The sequence below is a fragment of the Mesitornis unicolor genome, unplaced genomic scaffold, assembly GCF_000695765.1.
Source record: "Mesitornis unicolor isolate BGI_N332 unplaced genomic scaffold, ASM69576v1 scaffold11330, whole genome shotgun sequence".
In the NCBI taxonomy this organism is placed as follows: domain Eukaryota; kingdom Metazoa; phylum Chordata; class Aves; order Mesitornithiformes; family Mesitornithidae; genus Mesitornis; species Mesitornis unicolor.
In genome coordinates this window covers 44,536-66,686 of record NW_010157598.1, presented here as the reverse complement: position 1 = coordinate 66,686, position 22,151 = coordinate 44,536, and the positions used below count along the sequence as shown (strand labels likewise).

General features: G+C 38.8%; 2 protein-coding genes across 2 annotated transcripts in view; one reads left to right on the top strand and one right to left on the bottom strand.

Moving 5' to 3' along the window:
- Positions 1 to 15,734, top strand: part of RFC1 (replication factor C (activator 1) 1, 145kDa) — a 38,998-nt gene extending 23,264 nt beyond the window's left edge. The window contains exons 7-25 of the mRNA XM_010180646.1: positions 1,663 to 1,740; positions 2,543 to 2,630; positions 2,723 to 3,012; positions 3,662 to 3,769; positions 4,304 to 4,483; positions 4,773 to 4,877; positions 6,154 to 6,550; positions 7,464 to 7,570; positions 9,292 to 9,406; positions 9,823 to 9,911; positions 10,833 to 10,970; positions 11,392 to 11,487; positions 11,663 to 11,761; positions 12,199 to 12,353; positions 12,479 to 12,596; positions 13,552 to 13,697; positions 14,155 to 14,368; positions 14,837 to 15,028; positions 15,570 to 15,734. Coding sequence (XP_010178948.1) covers positions 1,663 to 1,740; positions 2,543 to 2,630; positions 2,723 to 3,012; positions 3,662 to 3,769; positions 4,304 to 4,483; positions 4,773 to 4,877; positions 6,154 to 6,550; positions 7,464 to 7,570; positions 9,292 to 9,406; positions 9,823 to 9,911; positions 10,833 to 10,970; positions 11,392 to 11,487; positions 11,663 to 11,761; positions 12,199 to 12,353; positions 12,479 to 12,596; positions 13,552 to 13,697; positions 14,155 to 14,368; positions 14,837 to 15,028; positions 15,570 to 15,734 — 2,880 coding nt within the window. The remainder of the gene's footprint in view (positions 1 to 1,662; positions 1,741 to 2,542; positions 2,631 to 2,722; positions 3,013 to 3,661; positions 3,770 to 4,303; positions 4,484 to 4,772; positions 4,878 to 6,153; positions 6,551 to 7,463; positions 7,571 to 9,291; positions 9,407 to 9,822; positions 9,912 to 10,832; positions 10,971 to 11,391; positions 11,488 to 11,662; positions 11,762 to 12,198; positions 12,354 to 12,478; positions 12,597 to 13,551; positions 13,698 to 14,154; positions 14,369 to 14,836; positions 15,029 to 15,569) is intronic.
- A 1,699-nt stretch (positions 15,735 to 17,433) lies between these two features.
- The window catches only part of WDR19 (WD repeat domain 19), a 42,727-nt gene continuing 38,009 nt past the window's right edge, over positions 17,434 to 22,151 (bottom strand). Inside the window, exons 33-36 of the mRNA XM_010180635.1 lie at positions 21,796 to 21,946; positions 19,667 to 19,790; positions 18,240 to 18,316; positions 17,434 to 17,548 (exon numbers count right to left, since the gene is read on the bottom strand). Coding sequence (XP_010178937.1) covers positions 17,434 to 17,548; positions 18,240 to 18,316; positions 19,667 to 19,790; positions 21,796 to 21,946 — 467 coding nt within the window. The remainder of the gene's footprint in view (positions 17,549 to 18,239; positions 18,317 to 19,666; positions 19,791 to 21,795; positions 21,947 to 22,151) is intronic.

Below are 22,151 nucleotides of genomic sequence, written 5' to 3'. Positions count from 1 at the left end.
TCTGTTTTGTCTGTCCAGATGTTCTCTATCTTTGCAGCTGATATTTCTACAATAATCTTGTTTTTCACGCAGAATTCACTTTTTTTTTCTTCATGTGTTATTTATTTATTTTCCTGGAGTGAAAAGTTAAAAGCCATTGCCATCCTTGATTTTTCACTTCTTGTCATCTGAACTTTCTTAATAGTTGAGAAAAATGTCAATGACTCTTACATGCATCTTAAACTTTCCTGTTTGAATCAGTGCTAATATGAGGGAAAGGTATACTTGTCATACGTATTTACTTGCTTTTGGGAAAATTAAATTAACTTCCCATATACTAGTAATATTGAGTATCCTTTGAAGTGGATATATCATACATGCAAAACGTAGTCTCGTCCTTGACCTCCTCAGAGGTGTGATGAGTCCAGCTTTAGCCTATTAAGAAGTGAAACAGCCTGTCAGAAAAACCAAGGTGTTGTCTTTCATTTGAAATTACCTATAACTCTTGCATTGTCTATATGCATCATCAAAGGAGTGTATCTATTTCAGGTTTATCTTTTCCTCAGCCTGGTTTGCATTTGATAGTCACTGCCTTTCCTTTTCTCACTGTACACAGGGAAGACTGATGGATTTCATCATTATGGGCACATAAAAAATAATGCCTGAGGCATATTGGTTTTATGAACTCATCTGTTTAAATCTTAACAGTATGGCATGTCGGACTTCAAGAATCCTTATTAAATCCTTATTAAAGGATTTTAGGTTTTGTGTTATTAAAACTTTGGTAAATATTTATTTGCAAAAATGTGCGTTATTCAGGTATAGAAAAGGTTTTCCCCATGGGGCCATGCTGGATAGGAAGGGTGACTTGATGATCAGTTGTCACTGTAGATGTCACATCTGTTCTGTTAGCTGAAATGAAAATAAAACCAACTTGGCTTTGTTTTTTAAGGTTAATAAATAACTTTCTCAGATTCTATGTGCAATGTTTGTTCTTACTGGTTCTTCTGTCAAAGATGATCAGTTGTGTAAGTAGAAATATTAAAAAGTTTATGTTAATATTAAAAAGAAATATTAAAAATGATATGCTTTTCCGTAAAGTAAACAGAACTGGCAAGAAGAGCTGGGCTAAGGGCAGTAGCTATTCTCTAAACATTTTTTTTATATGCTGTGTTGCTAGCAGTAAACAAGAATAAAACACTCATTATTGAGACATCATAATACTTAACAGGCATTGTTCCTACTTGTCTTTTGGGACTGCTTTTGAAAGTTTTCTGTAGCCAACAGGTTGCATCTTGGTGCAGGCTGGTTGTTGTGAGATCCTGCCTTCAAGTTTTGACTGCGTAAATCAAAAGGATACACAACAATAAAAAACATGAAGGAAAAGAAAATGTCTTTGAAAACAGATTATACAGGCTTATTAATATTTCTAGTGCAGCAAATTGAAACTACTTTTCTTGCTAGTCTTCTCTCTTTTAGGGGGAAACAAGTAATTCTTCAGTGCCATTTTTAGAAATGTACTTGCCTCTAGTAGGATGCACTTTTTCCAGCTATGCTCTGTCTTATTTTAGATAAAGTTTTTATCTTGAACAGCAAAGAGTTTTAAAATACTGTAGTAGAATTAAAACTTGCCAGGCGTGAGCCTAAAAGCCTTTTTTTTTTTTCCCATTTATTTTCTTTCAGCTGGAGAGACAGCTGCATGAAGATGAAGAGTTTGCTAAAACTTTGGCCATGTTGGATGAAATACCACAGAATAAAAAGGTTTAGTTCTTTTTAAACTCTAGTTTTTAGAAATTGTCTTGCTGAGAGTGCTCCTCTATAGACACCTAACCTTTGTTCTGAGACTTCCATACAAATGCATTTAAAACAGCAAGAAAGTAATTGCATGAAAATAATGTACTCACTTCATATTTTCGTTCTGGATTTTCCTCACTCAGTAAATAATGTGCCCTTACCAATCAGATGGCAGGCATCACTGTGTCTTTGTGCTATCTGCATCTGTGGAAATGGGATTTTCAGTTCTAGTTCAAATTGAGTGGAGTGTGTTGCTGAAGTCTTCAGGTCAGCTGTAGCTTTGTTGGTTCAGGATTAACTAAAAATCAGTCAGTGGCAGAAGTTAGTGCAAAATGATGGGAGAAAAAGGAAGAAGGAGAATATGCCTCTTTCTTTGAGACAAGGGGCAAGAGACGGAATCTTTGAGAGTTTCAGGACTAACTCCAGTAGCGAGAGTCTTCCCAGTATTCATAGCTTGTAATGTAAGGTACAGTAAAGTATTTTCTGGCTTGTACATCAAGGGTTTTAGAATTTAGGATTGCTAATTTGAATTTAGCAGGTATTAATACTTCTAGACTAATCAGTAAATTGATTTGGATCAAAACTTACTGTAACCTGGAAGTCTGACTGGCCTTTGACTTAAGGAATAATTACCTACATAGCTGAGTGCAGAGTTTGCTCATTTGCCTGCCTTTGATAGAGATTGTTTTCTGAGTTGTGGTAGAGACAGCTTTGTTTGGTGTCAGCTTGGGACATGCATCTCTGACTTTGGCATTGTTTGTTTACTTAGGCTCGGAAAGATTCAGGAGAAGAGCAAATGCTATTGAGTGTCAAGAGCAGTGCTAATGTGGCAGAAAGAAATAAGCAGTCGGAAAGAGGTAGGACATGGAATATAGACACAACTTCACCAGTCTGTAATATTGAGATCCGTTCTTATATATGTGCTCTCTTCCCTCTGCCTCCTTCCAAGCGAAAGCAACAAACTCGACAGGTGAAGCAAAGAATTACACTGCAAAGCAGCAGACTAAATCTGAACATTCAAAGGGGTCTCATTTATCCCAGCAATCATCTGATGGTAAAACAGCAAGAGAGCTGATGGATAAGACCTTGCCTTTGAAACCTAGCTCTAAGCTTGTGTCTCTGAAACAAAAAGAGGTTGCTGAAAGAGGATCTCAAAGTTTAGTGTCGAAAGAAAAAACTGTTTCAGGGAAAGCAGAGAAGACAACACCAAAGAAGAAAATTTCTCCCAGGAAGAGTGAGGTAAGAGATATCAAAATGAATATAATTTAGTGTTCATTTAACTGTCTGATTCAGTAAGTGTAACTATTGAACATGCTGGCAGTTATTTGTAACCTCAAAACATACTTTTTAATCTTAAAGTATAAAATATCCAAATTTGACACTTAAATATCAGTTGTATTTGGGAGGGAGAGCCTGCAACTTTTTCGAGGGCAAGTTTTAAATAATTTTTTACTGATTTACTTTTAAGAGACATTTAAGCTTTTTAGAAATACTACAAAGTAGACTTCATGTAAGTGCAGATCTTGTCTATACCTGATCATCATTCTGAAACGAAATAGGATGTGAATTTAAAGCAACAATTTATTAATTAAGTGAGCACTCACATGTGGAATACAAATGAGTGTACAGAAACTTGATAATAAACAATAGGTATATGTTTTATAAACTCTCAGGTGAGTTTCTGAAATATTTTTAAAAAGAGCAACAAAAAATACCTCAAAACACAAGCACCACAACCAGAGCAGGCTTTGGTATTGCAGGTTAATAGGTTAAGAAGTGTTAAACTTTTCTTTTGGTGCATAAAAATGTATTAAACTCTGATGCTTGAGATTATGTTGTTTTTAATATATGTAATATGCATATTAATTTATTTCTCTTGCTACCCAAGTCTGTAAGTCCTGAGGACTCTGAAAAGAAGCGAAGCAATTATCAAGCCTACCAAAGCTTCCTTAATCGTGAGGGTCCAAAAGCGCTGGGTTCCAAAGAGATACCTCAGGTAAGCTTGGCTACAGCCAAGCCAAGTCCATATGTAGAAATGGAGTGTCATACACTTACTGTTATAAGTGATCTAACAAGTATTAACTAAACTGTTTAAAAACTGGTATTTTTTTCAAATAGAAAGCATGCATTAGAAAAGCTAAATTGTAATGCAAAGCAGTGACTAAATGTAAGGAAATATACTAAGAAATTGAATTCAGTACTTGGTTTATGAAGTAATGATGATGAGTAATAGTTACTGGTCTTAAAGTTGAAAATTTTTGTCACTTGTTTGACTCCCATGCTATGCTTGAAGCTCAGACTGTTGTAAGTATGATTGGTCAGGTAAACAATGTGTGAAGTTTTGTTGGTAGCTATTCCTTTTAAAGGCTTTTGAACTCGTAGAACTATTACCTAGCTAGGTATGATTGGCTTATTTTTAAAGTTTCATAGGGTACTTGACATGGTAGGGAGTTAGTAAAGCTGCTGTTGAATCAGTATTTGTTAGAATTGCATCAGGTAATGGCATTTTCTGCAATGCTGTGGTTCTCAGGGAGCAGAAAACTGCTTGGAAGGCCTGACATTCGTAATTACAGGCGTTCTGGAGTGCATTGAAAGAGATGAGGCCAAGTCTCTGATTGAACGTTACGGAGGAAAAGTAACTGGCAACGTCAGCAAGAAGACAAACTACCTGGTTATGGGGCGAGACTGCGGCCAATCTAAGTGTGAAAAGGTGAGTGTTCCTGTGTCTGCGCGAAGCAGAAGTGAAACCGTGAGTTGTTAATATCTAACTGTATTGATTTTCAGTGTCTGCCAGAAGGAGGCAGTACTACAAATTGCTTGTTAAAATGGATAAGTTGCCTAGTGTTTTAGGTGTCTGTTTTGTTTCTATTTGTAAGTCTACACACATATATGTAAAAAAACCCTTTTTGTTTTTTTCCTAAACATAGTCTTTACTGAAAAGCACTTTGAAGTGAATGATGTAACTCCTAACTTTAGTTTTAATTCTTATTTTGCTCCAGGCATCGACTTTAGGGACAAAAATTATTGATGAGGATGGCCTGTTTGATCTTATTCAAACTATGCCAGGCAAAAAGTCCAAATACGAGCTGGCAGCTGAAACAGAGGTTTGTTTATTTTAAGCTTAGAGGTGTTTTTTTGGTTTTGCTTTAGTTTGTTTTTAATTGAAAGGAGTTCTAGTCCTCTGTTCCAGTAATAGTAACCCTATGATTGTCAGTTTGACCTTCTATGTTAAAAGTATTGAAAATGAAAAATTTTACAATTGTAAATAAGACTTGTACTTGGGAGCAATAGGGTTTTCTCCCACCTTTCACTTTTATACTCTGACATTATTCTCTACTTTAGGCATTTGACTGAGAGAGTAATTGTATCTCCTTAGATGGTTTCAGTTTTGAACTTTGAGTGTTTGCTTATTCTTTGAAATAAGTGACTGATACCATGTGGTATCCAGACAGGCCCAATGTAAAACTATACTGTAAACAAGGGACACTTATATGTGAACCATGTGTATACATAACAGATTTTGTCTTTATGTGGTACTGGAAGTAATAATATTCAAGGTAGATTTTTCAGGGAATATGGTATAAACAGTAATGAGTCTTTTATGCATGCTTAAATTTAATTTGTAGTGGCTGATAAAATGTTACTAAAACTTCCGTTAGCTCTACGTGTCGTATCTACAGCATAAATGTCACTTTGGCATTTTTCATGTGGATAGACAGAGTTGTTGCATGTAAGGATACTATTGGTGTCTTATGGAAAAACAACTAAGCTTACTAGCTAATAACTTTATTCCCTTCTAATTATTTCGGGTTGAATACTTTCTGGGATTGTGGTTTGGTTTTGGGATTTTTTTTTTGGTTGTTAAATAACTGTGCTGCTTTTAAAGTATGTGCTTGAGAGGAGTGTTCCCTTACTGGAAAAAAAGGTTTATTTCATGTTCCTCCTTTTAATCCATGTGTTCCCAGTGTTAGTTTTTTGTGTTTGAGCTTGGAAGCGTTGTTAGCAAGAGCTGTGCTTCAGCTTCATGGGTGTCTGTTGGCCCACTTGTTCCGATGTGACAGTCATCAGTTTTGCGTTATTTTTTTAATGATGCATCGTGCTCAGTAAGGGAATTGCACTTGCAACGACCACAACATTTCTTGCATCTCTTTTGTGGATTGTTCTACAGAATCAGGTGGCATTGTGTTAACAATAGTTTGTTTTTCAGGGAGGAATATTTCTTTATCTACTCTTTGAAGTTTCTTATCAATACATAAGCTTTGTTACTTTCTTAAGCACTCTGTGTATATGTATTCAAAGACAGCATCTTTATTTACTGTATGGTTTTTTTAAACTTCCTTTTAATTTTCCTTTTAATTTTCTTACCTTTATTTTCCTAAGGCAAAGAAAGCAGAGTTGCGAACTAAAAAGACACCACAGAAAGCTGAAGCTGGAAAAAGGAATTTTAGTTCCTTCAAAAGGGATGCTGATAGTAAAAAAAATAAGTCTACTCCTGAAAAAGGAGATACCACCAAATCTGTGAAGAAGGAAACCGCTGCTGTTCGAAAGCTTAGGGACTTTACATGGCAAGCTGCAGAGAAGAAAGAAGCCCCAAAACCTAAGGGAAGCTTGGTTTCTGAGATGAAGGAAGATGGAACAGAGAAATTGCTGTGGGTAGATAAATACAAGCCTGTATCTCTTAAGGCAGTAATTGGACAGCAGGGTGAGCAAAGCTGTGCCAACAAACTGCTCCGATGGCTCAGAAACTGGCACAAGAATACCTTGGAAGATGGACAAGGTGACCAGCACAGTTAACTTTTCTCTGTGTTCTTCCATTGTTATCACACTACGTGGTTCTCTGGACCGCTAAGGGCATTTGAGATAGCAGAACGACTCCAGAAATTAGGAATGAGGCTGCTGTCAGATGTGTTTTTAGCAGCCTGAGGGTTTTGGTGAAGCAGTTGCTCATTTACCACTCTTCCTGCAAAATTACCACTCTCCCTGCAAAAGAAAACAAAACAACAGAGCAGCAAACTGTTTGAAAATTTTTAAGTCTTATGGTAGTCCCTGAAATGTGAATTTTTTCACCAGAAGAAACCAAAATAGCCTAGCGGTAATGTATATAGAAATAGCGTCACATTCATCCTATTGAATTCTCTTACAACAAGACAAACGCTGATCAGTGTTAACTGATCTGTACGCATGGTGAAAATATAGAATAACAACATGGCCAAGGGACTGCTGTCACGTGTCGGGGAGAGGTGAATTATTAAGACCCTGGTTCTGCTGAACAAGCAGTCTGTGTAATGCGTAGTGTGTCATCCTAGAGATAGGTTTTTCTGGTTTTTTAAGTTTCACTGCAGCCATAGTGGGCAGTAGGTTTTGGCTGAGTTCGTTTGGGGGTTTTTGCTGGTTGTTGGGTTTTTTGGTTTTGTTTTGTTTTTAATGATGTGGTTGTGAGGAAATTGCTGAAATAGTTTTATTACATTAATAGCACTTCTACTATTTTTCAGTTTAGAGTCACTGCAGGTCTTAATCTAAGGTGGTTTAAGCTGCTTTTCCTCAAATGGTTAAGATGCTTTTTTTGGTACTCATATCAGGTCTTGAATAAAGAAACTCCAGTGATGTTTGAGATCTTTAAAGATTTACACAAAATTTGCAGTTTGCTTTGTAATAGATACCTACATAAAACCTGGACTTTTCTTTTATAGTAAAGACCAATAAAGGAGGCAAAGATAATGGTACTGGTTTTAAAGCAGCATTACTTTCTGGTCCACCTGGTGTTGGTAAAACTACCACAGCTTCTTTGGTTTGTAAGGTAAGTTCATATTCATGGTTGTTCCCAGCAGTTTGTTATATATTGATTCTGTATCTGAATCCAGATACAGGGTGCAGGTGTGTATCTCCAAAATGATCAGGGTCTGCTCTCAGCTGAGTTCCACCTGCTCAGAATGGGGTTACAGGTGAAAATATGTGGATGTTTCAGTACCTTTATCGGGTCTGGGGTGAGAATGTTGCAATGGGTTTCTTTCTGTTATGTTGAGAGGAAACATATCACAGAATATTAGAAGTTGGAAGGGACCTGGAAAGATCATCTAGTCCAACACCCCTGCCAGAGCAGAATCATGTTATGTTTATCAACTAGAAATTATTTTCAAAAATCATGAGCATTTAACACTGGTTCAAGTCAGTACTTGCACTAAATTTAGTGGCAGTTGAGTTCTGGCAAGCTTTTTGAAAGTTTCTATGACAGACTTGGTCATGGTTTTTATACATTTAGCAAAGATCTCTTTCCCAGACTAATTCTAAATTCAGATTCTACTTTAGGATGGGAGAAGTTGACAGGTCTGCGTGTCCATTTCTAAATCTGAATTTAGAAATTAGTTTTTCCTAACTTAGCTGGAACACTGTGTTCCACTAACTGGATCCTGAGAATCAGCTGGAAACTCCATGTGGTAGAAACACCATTAAAGCTATATTATTAATAGTGGTGGTGTATCAAGTTACAGATTGTTTTTGTTGTTCTTTGACTTGCAAGAACTTTCTTAGAATATGATACTACCAGCTTGGAAGGGTTGAGCACTATTGTCAGCTATCTGATCTTTGTGCTGAAGAGGAATGATCGCTTACCTCAGTGTTTTGAGTTGTACAGAGTAACTCCCGGTCTCACCCCCCTCTGCCTTAGAGCTTTGTGCCAACAAGCCGGTGCCGCACCCAGAACTAGACCTGCAGAAGAGCTGGATGTGCTGACATGCGTTTGTTTGTGCACTGGCATGGTCTTCCCTGCTTCTGGCTTCTAACCAAGCTCACAGCTGCTTCAGGTCTCTGCTGAGCATTTCACTGTGCTCCACAGGAGCAGCCAAAAAAACTGGATTGTTCAAGCTGCAAGAACAACTCTGTGTGCAGCTTGCTGCTGCACTGTGGTGTGTCCCTGGCAGAGGAGTTTGCTGATAAAGGAGCAGCTGCGTTCAGTCCTTTCAGGGACTAATGCCCAGCACAGTTCTGAAGGGTCAGGACTGCAGGGGAAGCTCTGTATTTCCTGGCTGTTAAACAGTTAAACTTCTTTCCTTCAGCTTTCAGAGGGGTGTGGCATGTTTCTTGTCCTGACTCTCAGCATAAGAGTTTGATGTGCAGCTGGAAATACCATGGAGCTTAGTCAGCCTTGGCTCATAGTTCTGTTCCTATCCCTGGTGGCAGTTCTGTTAATTCCTCAGAACTCATCTGCGCCACTGATTTTTATTTTTTTTGGTAGGTGGTGTGAGCAGGGATTTGGTGTTTTTGGTTTGGTTTATTTTGTTCCTTCCTCTACCAAGTTGTCTCTTGGGCATATCTGTTCTGTGTCCGGTTAGAAATATTTAAAAGTGTGAGAGGAAAGTAGTCTCAAGAGGAGAAAGGAATCAAAGCCTCAAATTATATGTGAAAATTGTGTTGTAAGAGCTTTCTTCTGGTACTCTGAAATACTGTTTAATTCTGAGTATATGTATGCGCTCTCACTGGTCTGTGTTCTCATTTTTTGTGTGGTTTTTGTGTTTGGACTAGGAACTGGGGTATAGCTACGTGGAACTGAATGCCAGTGACACTCGCAGTAAGAACAGTCTAAAGGAAGTAGTTGCTGAATCACTTAACAACACCAGCATCAAAGATTTCTGTTCTGGTATGTCTCTAGTTTGAAGGAGGGTTTCTGTTGTGTTAGGAGTTTAACTTGCTCATCACCTGGAGAGATTTGGCCCTAATAGGATGACTTCATTTAGTAAGGTGTTTTAGTTCATTTTCAATTGTAGAATTAAATTCTCCTGTTGGTAGAATCAGTTGCTAATCTGCACGAACTACTCAAGAACTCTGCTGTTGCTCTTCTGTTTCTTGGGACTTATTTCTTGGAAGATGACATGAGGTTATAGTCAGTTCTGTTCTATGAACATCGATTCAAGTGATGAAGTGGCAGAGCAAGAAGTTCACCACCACCACCTCAGTCATGTAGGATGGGCTTACTTCACCTATGAAGCATTGGGTAATACTCTGAGCAAGTCTGTTTTATTCCCATCTCATTTTCTTGTTCATATTCATTTTCAGGCACATCCTCATCAGTTAGCGGGAAACATGTATTGATCATGGATGAAGTGGATGGTATGGCAGGCAATGAAGACAGAGGAGGGATTCAGGTGAAACTGCTATAGTTACCTAGCTAATGCTATTGCTAAGATATATACAGCACAAAATATTTCAAGCCAGTCTACTGTCCTTAACCTATGGTCCTTAGAAAGTTTCTGTAGAGTACAGTTTATCTGACCAATTGTAGAAGTCTGTCTTTCTGTAAGAAGTATGCATTGGTAGAAGGGGAAAAAGATAGTTCTGTAAAAGAAACTTGGAGTGACGAACTTGGGTGTGTGCACTTCAGATGTTTACTCCTGGACAGGTGGTTTTATTCTAAGGTCTCTGCAGCTGACACCTACCTGCAGCAGGAGAGACAGTTGCTCTCTTCAGTAGGCAGTAACAGTGAATAAATGATGTGTCATAGGCAGTACTATACTTTGTTCTTATTAGCAGCTCCAGTTTTAGCTTCTGAAGATTTCCTATGGTCACATGCAATACTTTGACAATAAAGGTCATACAGATCTTTAGCTCAGATGCAGACACATTGCAGGAATATGGAATTGATCTGAACTTCACTTCACCTTCGTTAGAGCAGCGAAAGTTTGTTCTGGTAAGCCTAATAATGCTGAAGCCTTCAGGGTTGAACTCTTTTCAACAGGGAAGAGCTGATGCTTTTACTTCTTCCCTGTTCATTGTTTGTGGTAGAGTACAGTGAGAAAGATGTGTGTTCTCTCTGGGCACAGGCCAGGTCAGACTCCCCTTTGACAACCATTCAAGTTGTGCAGGTGGACACTCCAGGTTATTGGTCTTCATTGGAATGGCAAGTGGAGAAAGTAGGAGAGGCTTTCATTGTGTGGAAATGCAGACCCCTGACAGACTTGCATCTGTCAGGGGTCTGATTTAAGACAGGGACTAATGCTGCTTGGTATGACACTCTAATCATTCTCTGAGGTATCTAATGTAATTGTAGCAATGTGTTTAAATCACAGGAGTTAATTGCCTTGATCAGACACACAAAGATACCCATCATCTGCATGTGTAATGATCGAAACCATCCTAAAATGCGTTCCTTGGTCCACTACTGTTTTGATCTTCGTTTTCAGAGACCTCGTCTAGAACAGATTAAGGTAAGAAGGCTGTGGCTTTATGGGCTGCACTGAATTACCATCAGTAACTCCTGTCTTCATGTGGCAGAATTCATAAAGAATTGGAAACACCACTTAAAACTTAATGGTTTACCTCAGTGAGTAACTCTGCTTTTCAGAATGGGTTGTCTTGACATTTTCTTCCCAAAGAATAAAGTGTCCCAAAGCCTTTAGAAGTCTATCTTAAATATATCCCAGGATTCTTTTTTTAAAATGGTCATGCACTTTTTCTTACACCAATGACAAGGGATGACTTAATGTTTGAGAGAAAATTTGAATTATATGTGCTTTAGTAAAAATAGAGAAATATAACTCTCTTCCATAGATGTGTCAATGTGTTGTGTAGGGGGGAAGAATTCATAGGAATTCTCTAACAATGGTTTCTAAATTGTGTGTGTTACAGGGTGCCATGATGTCTATTGCCTATAAAGAAGGTTTAAAAATTCCACCACCTGCCATGCAAGAGATAATCCTGGCAGCAAATCAGGACATCAGACAGGTCAGTGCCAGTTCAGCACCAGTGTCCCTTCAGGGAGCACATCATGTACAAGCCCTTGACTTCAATGTAGTAGTTGAACAGTATTATTTTTATATAGAGAAATTGGGTGGTTTTCTGTCCAGGTCTTCCATTTAAATGCTCTTAATGTTACCAAAGTGTCAATTTTGTTTTGTAGGTTTTACATAATCTTAATATGTGGTGTGCAAAAGTTAAATCATTGACTTATGATGAGGCTAAAACAGATGCCAGCAAAGCTAAAAAGGATATAAAACTGGTAAGTGTAAAATACTGGCTTGACTTTTACTGTTGTATTCTGATACAATCACTAGGCTTCAGAAGCATCTTCTGAAGTGCTGACAGCCTAGATGCAGGGAGCTGTCAAACTTGCCACAAAGTGTTGAAGAGCACTAAATCCAGCACTGAGTATATATGTTGATGTACTGGTCTCTTGTGTAAGTTGCAATTATAGAGCTTATACTTCTCATCCTTAGTCCTCTGTTTAGGAGATAATTCTCTAAAAATGTCAGATGTAAAACTCGTTTCTCAAAACTAGTAAAGTACTAGGAAGGAAATACTGAACACTGAACTTGTGCTGATGAGCCCAGATACTGCTGGGTACCATCACTGCAGTGATTTTGTAGATATTGTGCTCTGTCTTATTCTTTGTGCTGACCTGCAACCCACTGACTTCTTGAACTATCATTTACTTAGGGCCCTTTTGATGTTGTCCGGAAGGTTTTTGCTGCTGGAGAGGAGGCTTCTCGTATGTCTCTTATAGATAAATCAGATCTTTTCTTCCATGATTATTCCATAGCACCTCTTTTTGTACAAGAGAACTACGTACATGTGAAACCAGCTGCTGCTGGGTGAGTTATTCCATACCCTAAACTGACATAGGCTTTCCTGTCAGGGATTAAAACCTCAACGAAAACCTATCTAGGTATTTTGGCTTTGTAATACAGTCAACTGTTTGTTTTTTTTTTTACCCCAGAGGAAATCTGAAAAAGCACTTGGTGCTCTTGAGTAGAGCAGCTGATAGCATATGCGATGGTGACATAGTGGACAAACAGATTCGTAGCAAACAAAACTGGAACCTTCTTCCGACACAGGTGAGCACTTAATGCTCATTTAATGTGCTTTGTGGGTGTCCGGTGTAAGACACTGATCCCATGAAATGGATGTTTCAGTGTAATTTATGACCTGTATAGTTCATACTTCATGTGGTATCCTGCTCTGCTGGTGACTAGAGCAGTTTCCCATATTCATAGTGTTGAACCCACACTGTATCATGAAATTAAGTCTTCTGAAGCTTTGAAAAGCTTGACCCTCCTTTTATGAAGCACAGGAGCGCATGCCATGTATCACTTGTGTAGTTATAAGCCTCCTTGGTTTTATTTCTGTCCTGCCTATCCTTGCCTCTCACCAGGCCAGTATTTCTCCCAAAGCAGAGAGGACTGAAGCTTTGTCACTGTACTTCCTTTAGTGATTACTGAAACATTGACAAGATTTGTGCTCAATGAGGAAGATGGCTGGCGTCAGAGAACATATAAGTTGGAAGGGACCTCTGATGGAGGTCAGCTTGTCTACCCTCTGCTTAGCACAGGTCCAGACAAAGTTGCTTAGGAACTTTACTAGCCGATTTGATGTAGATTTGTAGTGTTCTTTGGAAATGTCTCCTTCATCATGTCCATCTGCTGGAGGCTACAGCACTTGTTTGTGTGAAGTGAGCTGTTTGTCTGACTGTGCTGTAAACTGGAGAAATGGAACAGGTGCTGTTTGGTGTTTTGTTTAGTTTTATTTTTTGAAATGGCTTTTAAAACCCAGATAATTTCACAGATATTTTAGAACATGGTAACAAATAGGGTGGTACAAGAGATTAAGCTGTAACCTAAAAAGGGTAGAACAGAAACAAGCAACTAAGAGAGTTCTCTTAAAAGGAGCTGTTTCCACTGTGGAACTGTACTCACTACCACCTTTCACGTGCACAGGTAGGGTGGTGTGTCATGGTGTTGGTGAGACTGATTGGTTGTGATCTGACTTGGGGCCTGTATCTTACTTTTCCAGGCTATTTATGCAAGTGTTCTCCCAGGGGAGCTGATGAGAGGCCACATGTCCCAGTTTCCTGTCTTTCCCAGCTGGCTGGGGAAATTTTCATCCACAGGCAAACATGACCGTATCATTCAAGAACTGGCAATGCACATGAGCCTCAGGTAGTACCGATGCTCTCTTGGATTATATTGACATGGGTATTTAGTTCTCATGTAGCATATTAGCTACCATTAATTCTTGCTGTGCTTGGTACAATCTTAAGTATATATTCTGTGAATATCCTCTTATGTTTTTGGTGACACTTTCTTAATACTTTATCTGGATAACAATCAGACTGCAAACACTTTTAGTATTGTTAGTGGTACTGTGACTTTTTTCCCCCCAAAGCTGTTTTTTCTCAACTGGGGATGTGTTTCCCCAGACTGTTTGGTGTTTGAATCTCTTGCATTGGGTTATCCCTAATGCAGGAATGGCAAAGGCATGGCTCAGTACAACTAGTAGTTAACATTCAAGGCAGACGATTATTGGTTTGCTGAGGGCCTTTTTATAGGTTCCTTGTGTTTAGAAGTGAGTGGTGGTGGTTGTACAGATGTACTTACTACTTTCAATTTGACAAAGAACCCAGACATGCAAGAGAACAGTAAACATGGAGTATCTGTCATATTTGCGGGATGCGGTTGTCCAGCCCTTGAAAGACTTTGGAGCAGATGGTGTACAAGAAGCTATAACATTCATGGACTCCTACTGCTTGATGAAAGAAGATATTGAAAATATCATGGAAATAAGCGCATGGGGAGGCAACCCTAGTCCTTTTTCAAAGCTCGATCCAAAGGTAAAATTCACTAGCTATTTTTTTTCCTTATCTTGGATATATTTAAAAATAAATCCTAGAATAACAGCTGTGGTATGGATGTGCTGCTGGAAAGGCTGAAGTTGGTGCAGCTGCAAATGAATCACTTTATTAACTCTAGTTAATTTGAGACCATGGTAATCTTTGCAGATCAGCTGTCAAACATACTACTAAGGTTGCAGGGGTATGTCCTAAAAGACAGTCAGGTCTGTGCTTCATTCAGCAGCCTTATACCTGTTGTTCCTGGTGTAAAGGATGACTGGGAGCTGGCTGTGTTTGGGGCATAGAAGTGGAACACAGAAGACACAGGGAAATCCAGTACCTCTCTCCTTCTACAAATCTCTGCTCACCCCTTCCCAAAGTGAAGGTGGTATGGACTCTCTAGTCAGGAGTTGGTTAGCTAACAATCTACAGTGCCTGAGCTGATGCTGTTTCCTTCCAACCTAACAGGTCAAAGCAGCTTTTACACGTGCCTACAACAAAGAGGCACATCTGACTCCATATTCACTGAATTCTGTCAAGACATCCAAAAGGCAGTCGGGATCTGCAGTGACCTTAGAACTGAGTGAAGACTTGGCTGTGGAAGAGATCCAATCTGATGAGGATGAGCAGGATACTGTTGACAGTGATGCCATGATTAAGGTGACTTAGTTTCTTCAGCATTAAACTACACTTAACTGTTTTCTTGATTTTTAGCTACTGTTCTCGGGCTTGTAACATCATCTGAATTTAAAAAAAAATTATAGTAGCTATTGAATACATAATCTCTTAAATTCTTAAGACTTTTTCACACTACTACTAGTTAAGTTATTTCTATCCTATGCCTTCTGCTTGTGTGGCCCAAAGTCAGTCATGGCAGTAAACTCATGAATACTGCATCCAGTTCCAAAAATCAGTAGTATTTTAGGTGTTGGTGGGGACAGTGCCACCAGCAAGGAGCAGCCACAGGCCTTTGTGTGTAGTTATCACAGAGCGCAAATCCAGTAATACCTCTGCACATGTCGCCACATGGGGGAACTGATCAGCCCTCACGACTGAAAGTTGTAGTCTGTACTGTCCATGGCATTTGAAAACTTCATACCTGAAGGGGGAGGGGAAGGGTAAAGATGGCTTTTTCTTTTAATGCTTTCTACTTTTGTCAGGTTGCAGTTGGATTTTTAAACTTTGTATATTCTGGTTGTAGCAAAAAAAAGCAAAGTCTTCCAAGCTGCCAAAAAGAGAGAAAAATGAAGAAACAAGAAGAAAGGAAGGGAAAAGAGAAAACAAGACATTAAACAGAATAAAATCTTGCTCTGGATGCAGCTTTGCTTATCTGACTTGTGGCAGACACATGGACCAGGACCAGTGATAGAGCTGGGAAGGCAGAACCAGTGTGGAAAATCCTCCTCTTATAGAGGTGATGTAGCTACTGTACTCTCTCACTATGCAGTGCTCTACTTGCTCTTATCGTGCTACAACATTACAAGCTAAAAATATCCTTGTACAACAAACAGCGGGCTCCATGAACACGATGACAACGCAATGCTTGGTTACCTGGCATTTATGCTAAGTCTTCCTAGGACTTCTTTTGTCTTAATACAAATGCTGTGATATGATGGGGTAAACTCTTGTAAATAGCACAGGATGCAAAAACCTCAAATCTAAATTGCTTATTTGTACATTATAGAAATTAAGCAGAGTATAAAATAACAATAAAATGTTTCATAGGAGTCTTTTAAATTTTTTTTGTTAAGTTTATGGAGTCTTCTGTGTCTCTCCTTCTCTTTTCTTCCAAGGTTCTGGTGTTCCTGCATGTACTGGATGTGGTTACACTACAACTTTCCTTTTGTTCAGTTAAAGACACAGAAAAGCAGTGAGGGGGAAAAACCTGAGGAGCCTGTGCTTATGAGTTGTATCAAAACCAGAAAGGAATACTTAGAGTAAGAAATGGTTAACAGAAAATAGTCATAAAAGTTCAGAACTGATGTTGAAAAAGAGAACATTAAGTTTTTTTTGCCACTCACATAACACAAATACCCTTTAGTTTGTCTTTGGTGCAGATAAAATGCAAATTTTGCTTGGTAAGAAGAATTATCAATAGATTTTATTACTACAATAAATCAAAGTACAAAATTTATCAAAAGCTAAATATTTACAGGCTATCACAAAGTAGAAGTGATGTGCTGGTTGTTACTAAATCCAAGTGGGGAAAAGATGATGTAGTAATAGAGCTTTCCTTGCTGCTTGCCAGATAATACATGCAGTTCTGAAAATAAACAGAAGCAGTGAGTCATATCCCAAGATATAAAGACTGATAGTAAAGGACAAGATTTGCTCAGACCAGAAAAAAAAATTATATTAACAAAAATGTTATTGTGGTATATACAATTTATAATATCACTTGTGCATTACTTAGAGCTATAGCTATGTTTTCACATAAGGTGTTTGCACCTGTAAAGTCTGCTTTCAAATGTCAGAATTACTAAGGATCTTTGTTAACTCATTTCAGTTACCGTTCCTTCTGCAAAACCAAAGTCCTGGATCTAAGAGAGCAGTGGTCTCTTTCTTTGGAGTAGGAGTATTTTGAGCCAATATGATGATGCTGTTATCCTGTGAAATATTCTTACATTCTGTTAAACACAGAGGCTAAGATCGTGTAACCTGCATTTTAGATCTGCTCTTTCCAGGTAGCATCTCTCTTCCTGCACTTAAACACTTGTTAGTAGAGCTGTAGAAGGATTTGATAATGCTGACATCTTCAAACTGTTCTCTGTGCTACTCAAGCACAGCTTGTGTTCAGGAAAGTGTTGCAGTTAATAACTAGAGGTAACTGGTAACTCACAACTGGAATGATTTAACAGTGAGATTCATTGCAGTAAAAAAAGCTACTGCTGTTTGCATGCCTGAGGGAGGGCAAACAGGCTACAGCTCAGCCTCAGTTACCTGAGACAGACCCAGGCTGTAAGTGAGGTTCTTGAACAGTGCATTTCCCTTGCTGGATAAAACTTCCGATGTCCTCTAAATCCAGCCCTCATGTACAAAGTCCAGGCTCCAGCACATACCTGAATTTATTGGTCCCCATCTTCTGGTTTGAGGTACTCGGTGTAGTCATTTATTTTCTTAAGCTGAACAATGTCAATCCTTTCAGAACACATTGGACATACATTTTCAGTCTGTAACATGCTGTTTTAAAAGAAAGGTGACTGGTCAAATGAGAATTCTGACGTTTTCAAAGGAGCAGCAGAAAGCCCAGAGCAAAGTTCTGACCTCTGCTATGTCACAAAAACAGGCCAGAGCAACAGCTGCTTTTGTCTGGGCAGAGCAAAGGTTGGTTTTTAACATCTGAGACCATCACACCAGGAAGGCTGCTGCCGTTTGCATGGGTGTGGGAAGAATCTGGTGCAATTAAAACATAAACAAAGGAGCTTGGACCTAGAAGATGAGGTTTCTACAGCTTCCCAGCCCCAGACATTTGAGTGGGTGGTTACTGGGGACAAGAGATAATTGTCACTGTAGTCTGTGCCCAATACTGTGTTGTTTTGTTTGTTCTGGTGCCTGCTGCGGTGCCTGTGTTCCCACCTGCCCCCACATCAGCTCTTATTCCTGGAAGGAGCTGAGAACTTCCACATACTCCCATCTGTCTTCATTACTGTTCCTGCTGCTGGAGCCCTGTGCCTCTGGCTGAATTCCTCTCATCAGCATAGCTTTTGGTCCACAAAGTTCTGTAAGTTCTATTAAACTACCAAGTAAGGGAGATTCCTCTTCCACCCCCACCCTGGGCTGCTATGTGTTTCTTAGTACCAAATGAAAGAGTCTGCTAAGAAAGTATGAACAAACATTGGAATTTTGCAACAGAAAACAAATCCCAACTTACTTCTTGAATTCTGAGTAGAGCGCAGGGAAGTCACAGCGTGGGCAGACTGTCCAGTCATCTCGTACCATGTGCCGACCCTGTGCACAAAAGCCACACATCATTAAATGGCATGCATTGTCGTACTGTGCTGGGCATTTAGTTCTGTAGCTGGTGTTACGAAAAAGTCTCAGCAACTGAGTCCTAAAGATCTTGAGGAATTAACAACTAAACCCATAACAACATTACTGCTGTTTGATTACTGTGTAAGTTCTGTAGCTAGAAAAGGAGCTTTCTGTGAGATGCAGTGTTTTTGTAATAATTCACATTCCTCTTTTAAAAAAAAATTAAGAATGTGTTGCATTGCAATTTTAAAAATTCTTTTAGTGTGGCAGTTCTAAAATGTTATATGTCTATCTAGAGGTGCATGTAAATCTACTGGGATTTGTGGTATTGCATATGGCACTCAAAAAATGCCCCCTAAGTCACAATCAACACTGTCAAGTTTGTGAGCACAGTGACTGCCTTGCACTTGTCTCTAAACAGAAATGGCTTCCTGTTTTGATACGGTTTTCTAATTTGTTTTTATACAAAGATTTGAGCTACACCTTTTCACTGCTATGAAATGCAACAGCACCTTGAGATACGTTGAGATTTATGTTCTGATATGATGTGCAACAGCAGACTGTTTTGACACTGACTCTTACAAGATATTTGAAAAGGCTGCATTCCTAATGATGTTACAAATACCTGTGATATAAATGAACTGTAACCAAGACAGAGCCTAAATAAATAATGTGAAATATACAACAATATGTACATTATGTTTGGCCCATAAAGCTACATTTGAAAGCCTTGGGTTGTGTTCATATACTGCTTCTATCATACAGTAGTCATTCTGCTAAACCCATAGAGTAAAAAAGATTGATGACTGCTATTAATGTTTTTGTAAGACTTAATTCTTTAGTTTTAATAAAGAATGTGAACTCCAAAATTTCATTCCTGCCCAAGTAATTTTTCTTTTTTTCTGTAATTCTAGTGTGATGAATCACTTGAACCTGGTAAAAATAAAGCATTAGTTGCAGAGTAGCAAATTTCAGTATAAAGATTTTTATAGTGATACTGGTAACAGTGGGATGTGTTCTCCCTGGGAAATGCACCTCAGCCCCATACCTTTTCAGTTCACTCTACAGTATCCTGAAACAGAACTGTTTGTTAGAACTGCTCCTTTCTGTAATGATCAGGAATACAAAATACTGAGTGCACCCTTCAGTGCCTCCAATTGGAGGGGAAAATTAAGGACACTCTGTGACAGTTATAACAAACCCATGAAAAGATCCATCTTGCATCTACTAGCAAACCAAAGGTGTTCAGATGAACTTAGTTTTAGGAGGAAAGAAAAGCTTTGTGTTCATCCTCATGCTGCAGCAGTCACCAGAACAGACACTCACAGTTGCGATACAGTACGGGAGGTTGTTTTTACAGCCAGGACACAACAGTTCGCACTCTGGGAGCTGGAATGCACAATACGGACAGGCTGTGGTTGGCTCCTCTGCCTCTGTTGTGTCTGGTCGTCTGGAAGGATGGGAGAAATGTAAATAAAAACCTGAGTCCCTTTGAACAAAGATGTTTTACAGTCCCTTCAATATTTTGCAGGTGTTTCTCCTCTGAGTTATTTGTATAGCTTCCAGTTGCTATTTTTATATTCTACCAGATAACTCCTTTGAACTGTCACTCAAGCTTCATTACAAGTATGTAGACTCAAAAATAGGTCATTTTCCATCTTATTTGAAACAATACCACCTTTTTAAAGCTATAACAGATCATAATACTTTGAAATCTTACAAAACTCACCATCTGTATGTACAGAATATAAAGTTATGGTTTATCTATTTCAGTGTTTTTTTCTGTGACAGGAGTGACCACAAAGAACTGAAGTAACGAGAATCAGAACTGGCAGCCTGGTAGGACTGTGCAGCTTTGTAACTGCCTGGCACAGCCTTGTTTTCATGGTCCCGATCCAGACATCACAGCACCAGGTGGTGGGAGACCTTTTTTTCAGATTCCTTATGTGACCTTAATGTTTAATCTTCTATGGAACATTAACAGATGAAGAGCCAAGAGTCACTTCTAGCATGTTTTCCAATGAGGATACATAATTTCTAACATTGAGATGGCTTCCTTAGTTACCTTGACACTTTGTAAAAAGCGTAATTTCTCATTTTATTAGCTTGGGCATGTACATTTCCCTTGCAATGGCCTGTTCTTTGTCTCACTTAAGAAATCTGAGGCATGAATAAACATGATAGATTAAGAACATGTCAGCATGGCTTTTAACATTGATGTCATATTTCAGAAACTTACTGCAATGTTCTAGAAACATTAAGAAGTGGGCAGTAGCAAAGAACTTTGCATGACATTTAAAAAATGGTTAAAAGATACTAAACAGAATAGGATAACCAGTTCTCACAGTACCCATCTGTGATAACATACTGCTGTCCTGCAGGCTCATAAAACCTAAGTGAAAATAACATGATGACATAGCTTGTATGTAATATTCAGACTGATCGAGGCCAGAGCCAGCTTAAAAAAAATTCCAGAAGAACTTTGAGACCAAGTGACAAGAAAATACAAGGATGGGGGGGAAGCCACAGCAAGGCCTACTGGAAAAAAGTTTCCATGTATATAAGATGATGGACTGTGAACAGTTGTTGCTCAGGAGCAAGATCTTGCAATGATAATATGATCTATGAAACTTCAGCTCACTTTAAAACCAGCCAAAGCAAATCAAGTGGGGTAGAACAGAGACGCCTCCTGGTACTGCATAAATCCATGGGCTGGCAACATCTTAAATACAGTGTATAGTTTTGGTCCTGCCTCCTCTGAAAAGAGTAAGAGTTTGTTGTAAAAAGTTTTAAGAGTTTGGAGCAAGGCCATAAAGGTCAGTATCCATGAAATAATAGCTGTGAAAGCTGAGACTCTTCAGGACCTGAAAAGATAGGACTGATAGAGGGGAAATGGAAAAAAAAATATAGAGCTTTATAAAATCACAGGTGACACAGAAGAGGCTGGATCTCTTCCCAAGAGGCATCACATTAACCCAGCTAGGGACCAGTCTTGACACAAGGGAACTTCTTGTCACAGGAGTCACCTACTGCTAAAAATTTACATGGCTTCAAGCAGAGCAATCAGACAAGCTCATGGAAAGCTTGGAGACTTATGAAATACCTAAACCACCCATGTGGGCCATTTAGTCAGTTGCCTGAATCACAGAAGAGCATGCTGCTGCAGTAGCAAACACGTTACACATACATTCCTAGAGCACAACTAAATCTATATGGCTGCACGCGCGTCCACATGGACAAGATGGAAGACATTACTGCTGGTTAGGAAGCGCTTCACATGCACAGTGCAGTTTAGGTTTATCACATCCAAGGGAACAGAAGAGTCTTTAATTTTCAGAGAAGGGGGGAGATCGTTCTTAGCCTGCCAAGTTTGAGACAGTGAAGTAACATGAAAACAGAATAAAGCCTGTAGACTTCACGATGTAGATTTGAAAGTACAGATTAACGCTGCTTACCTGACCATTGCTTCAATTTTCTTTTTGTATTTAAGATCTATTTTATTACGATACTCAGGTCTCATCAACATAGCAGCAAAACTGAAGGCTGAGTTTTTCAATCCTGCTCTATGACACTCTATAACAGTTGAAGTCAAAATGGGCACAATGTCTGTAATAAAATGAAACAATAATGTCAAATATTTATTTACCAGTATTGATGTCGAAAGCCCTTGAGCTAATACAGCAGAAGAGGTACCGATGAAAAATGACAGTATTTTTCTTCTTCCCCATGGTACGTAATTTGTCCAACTCCTGTAACCATATGCAAGAAAATCATAGTTTCACCCCTCATTGCCTTGCATTTCTGAAGCTCA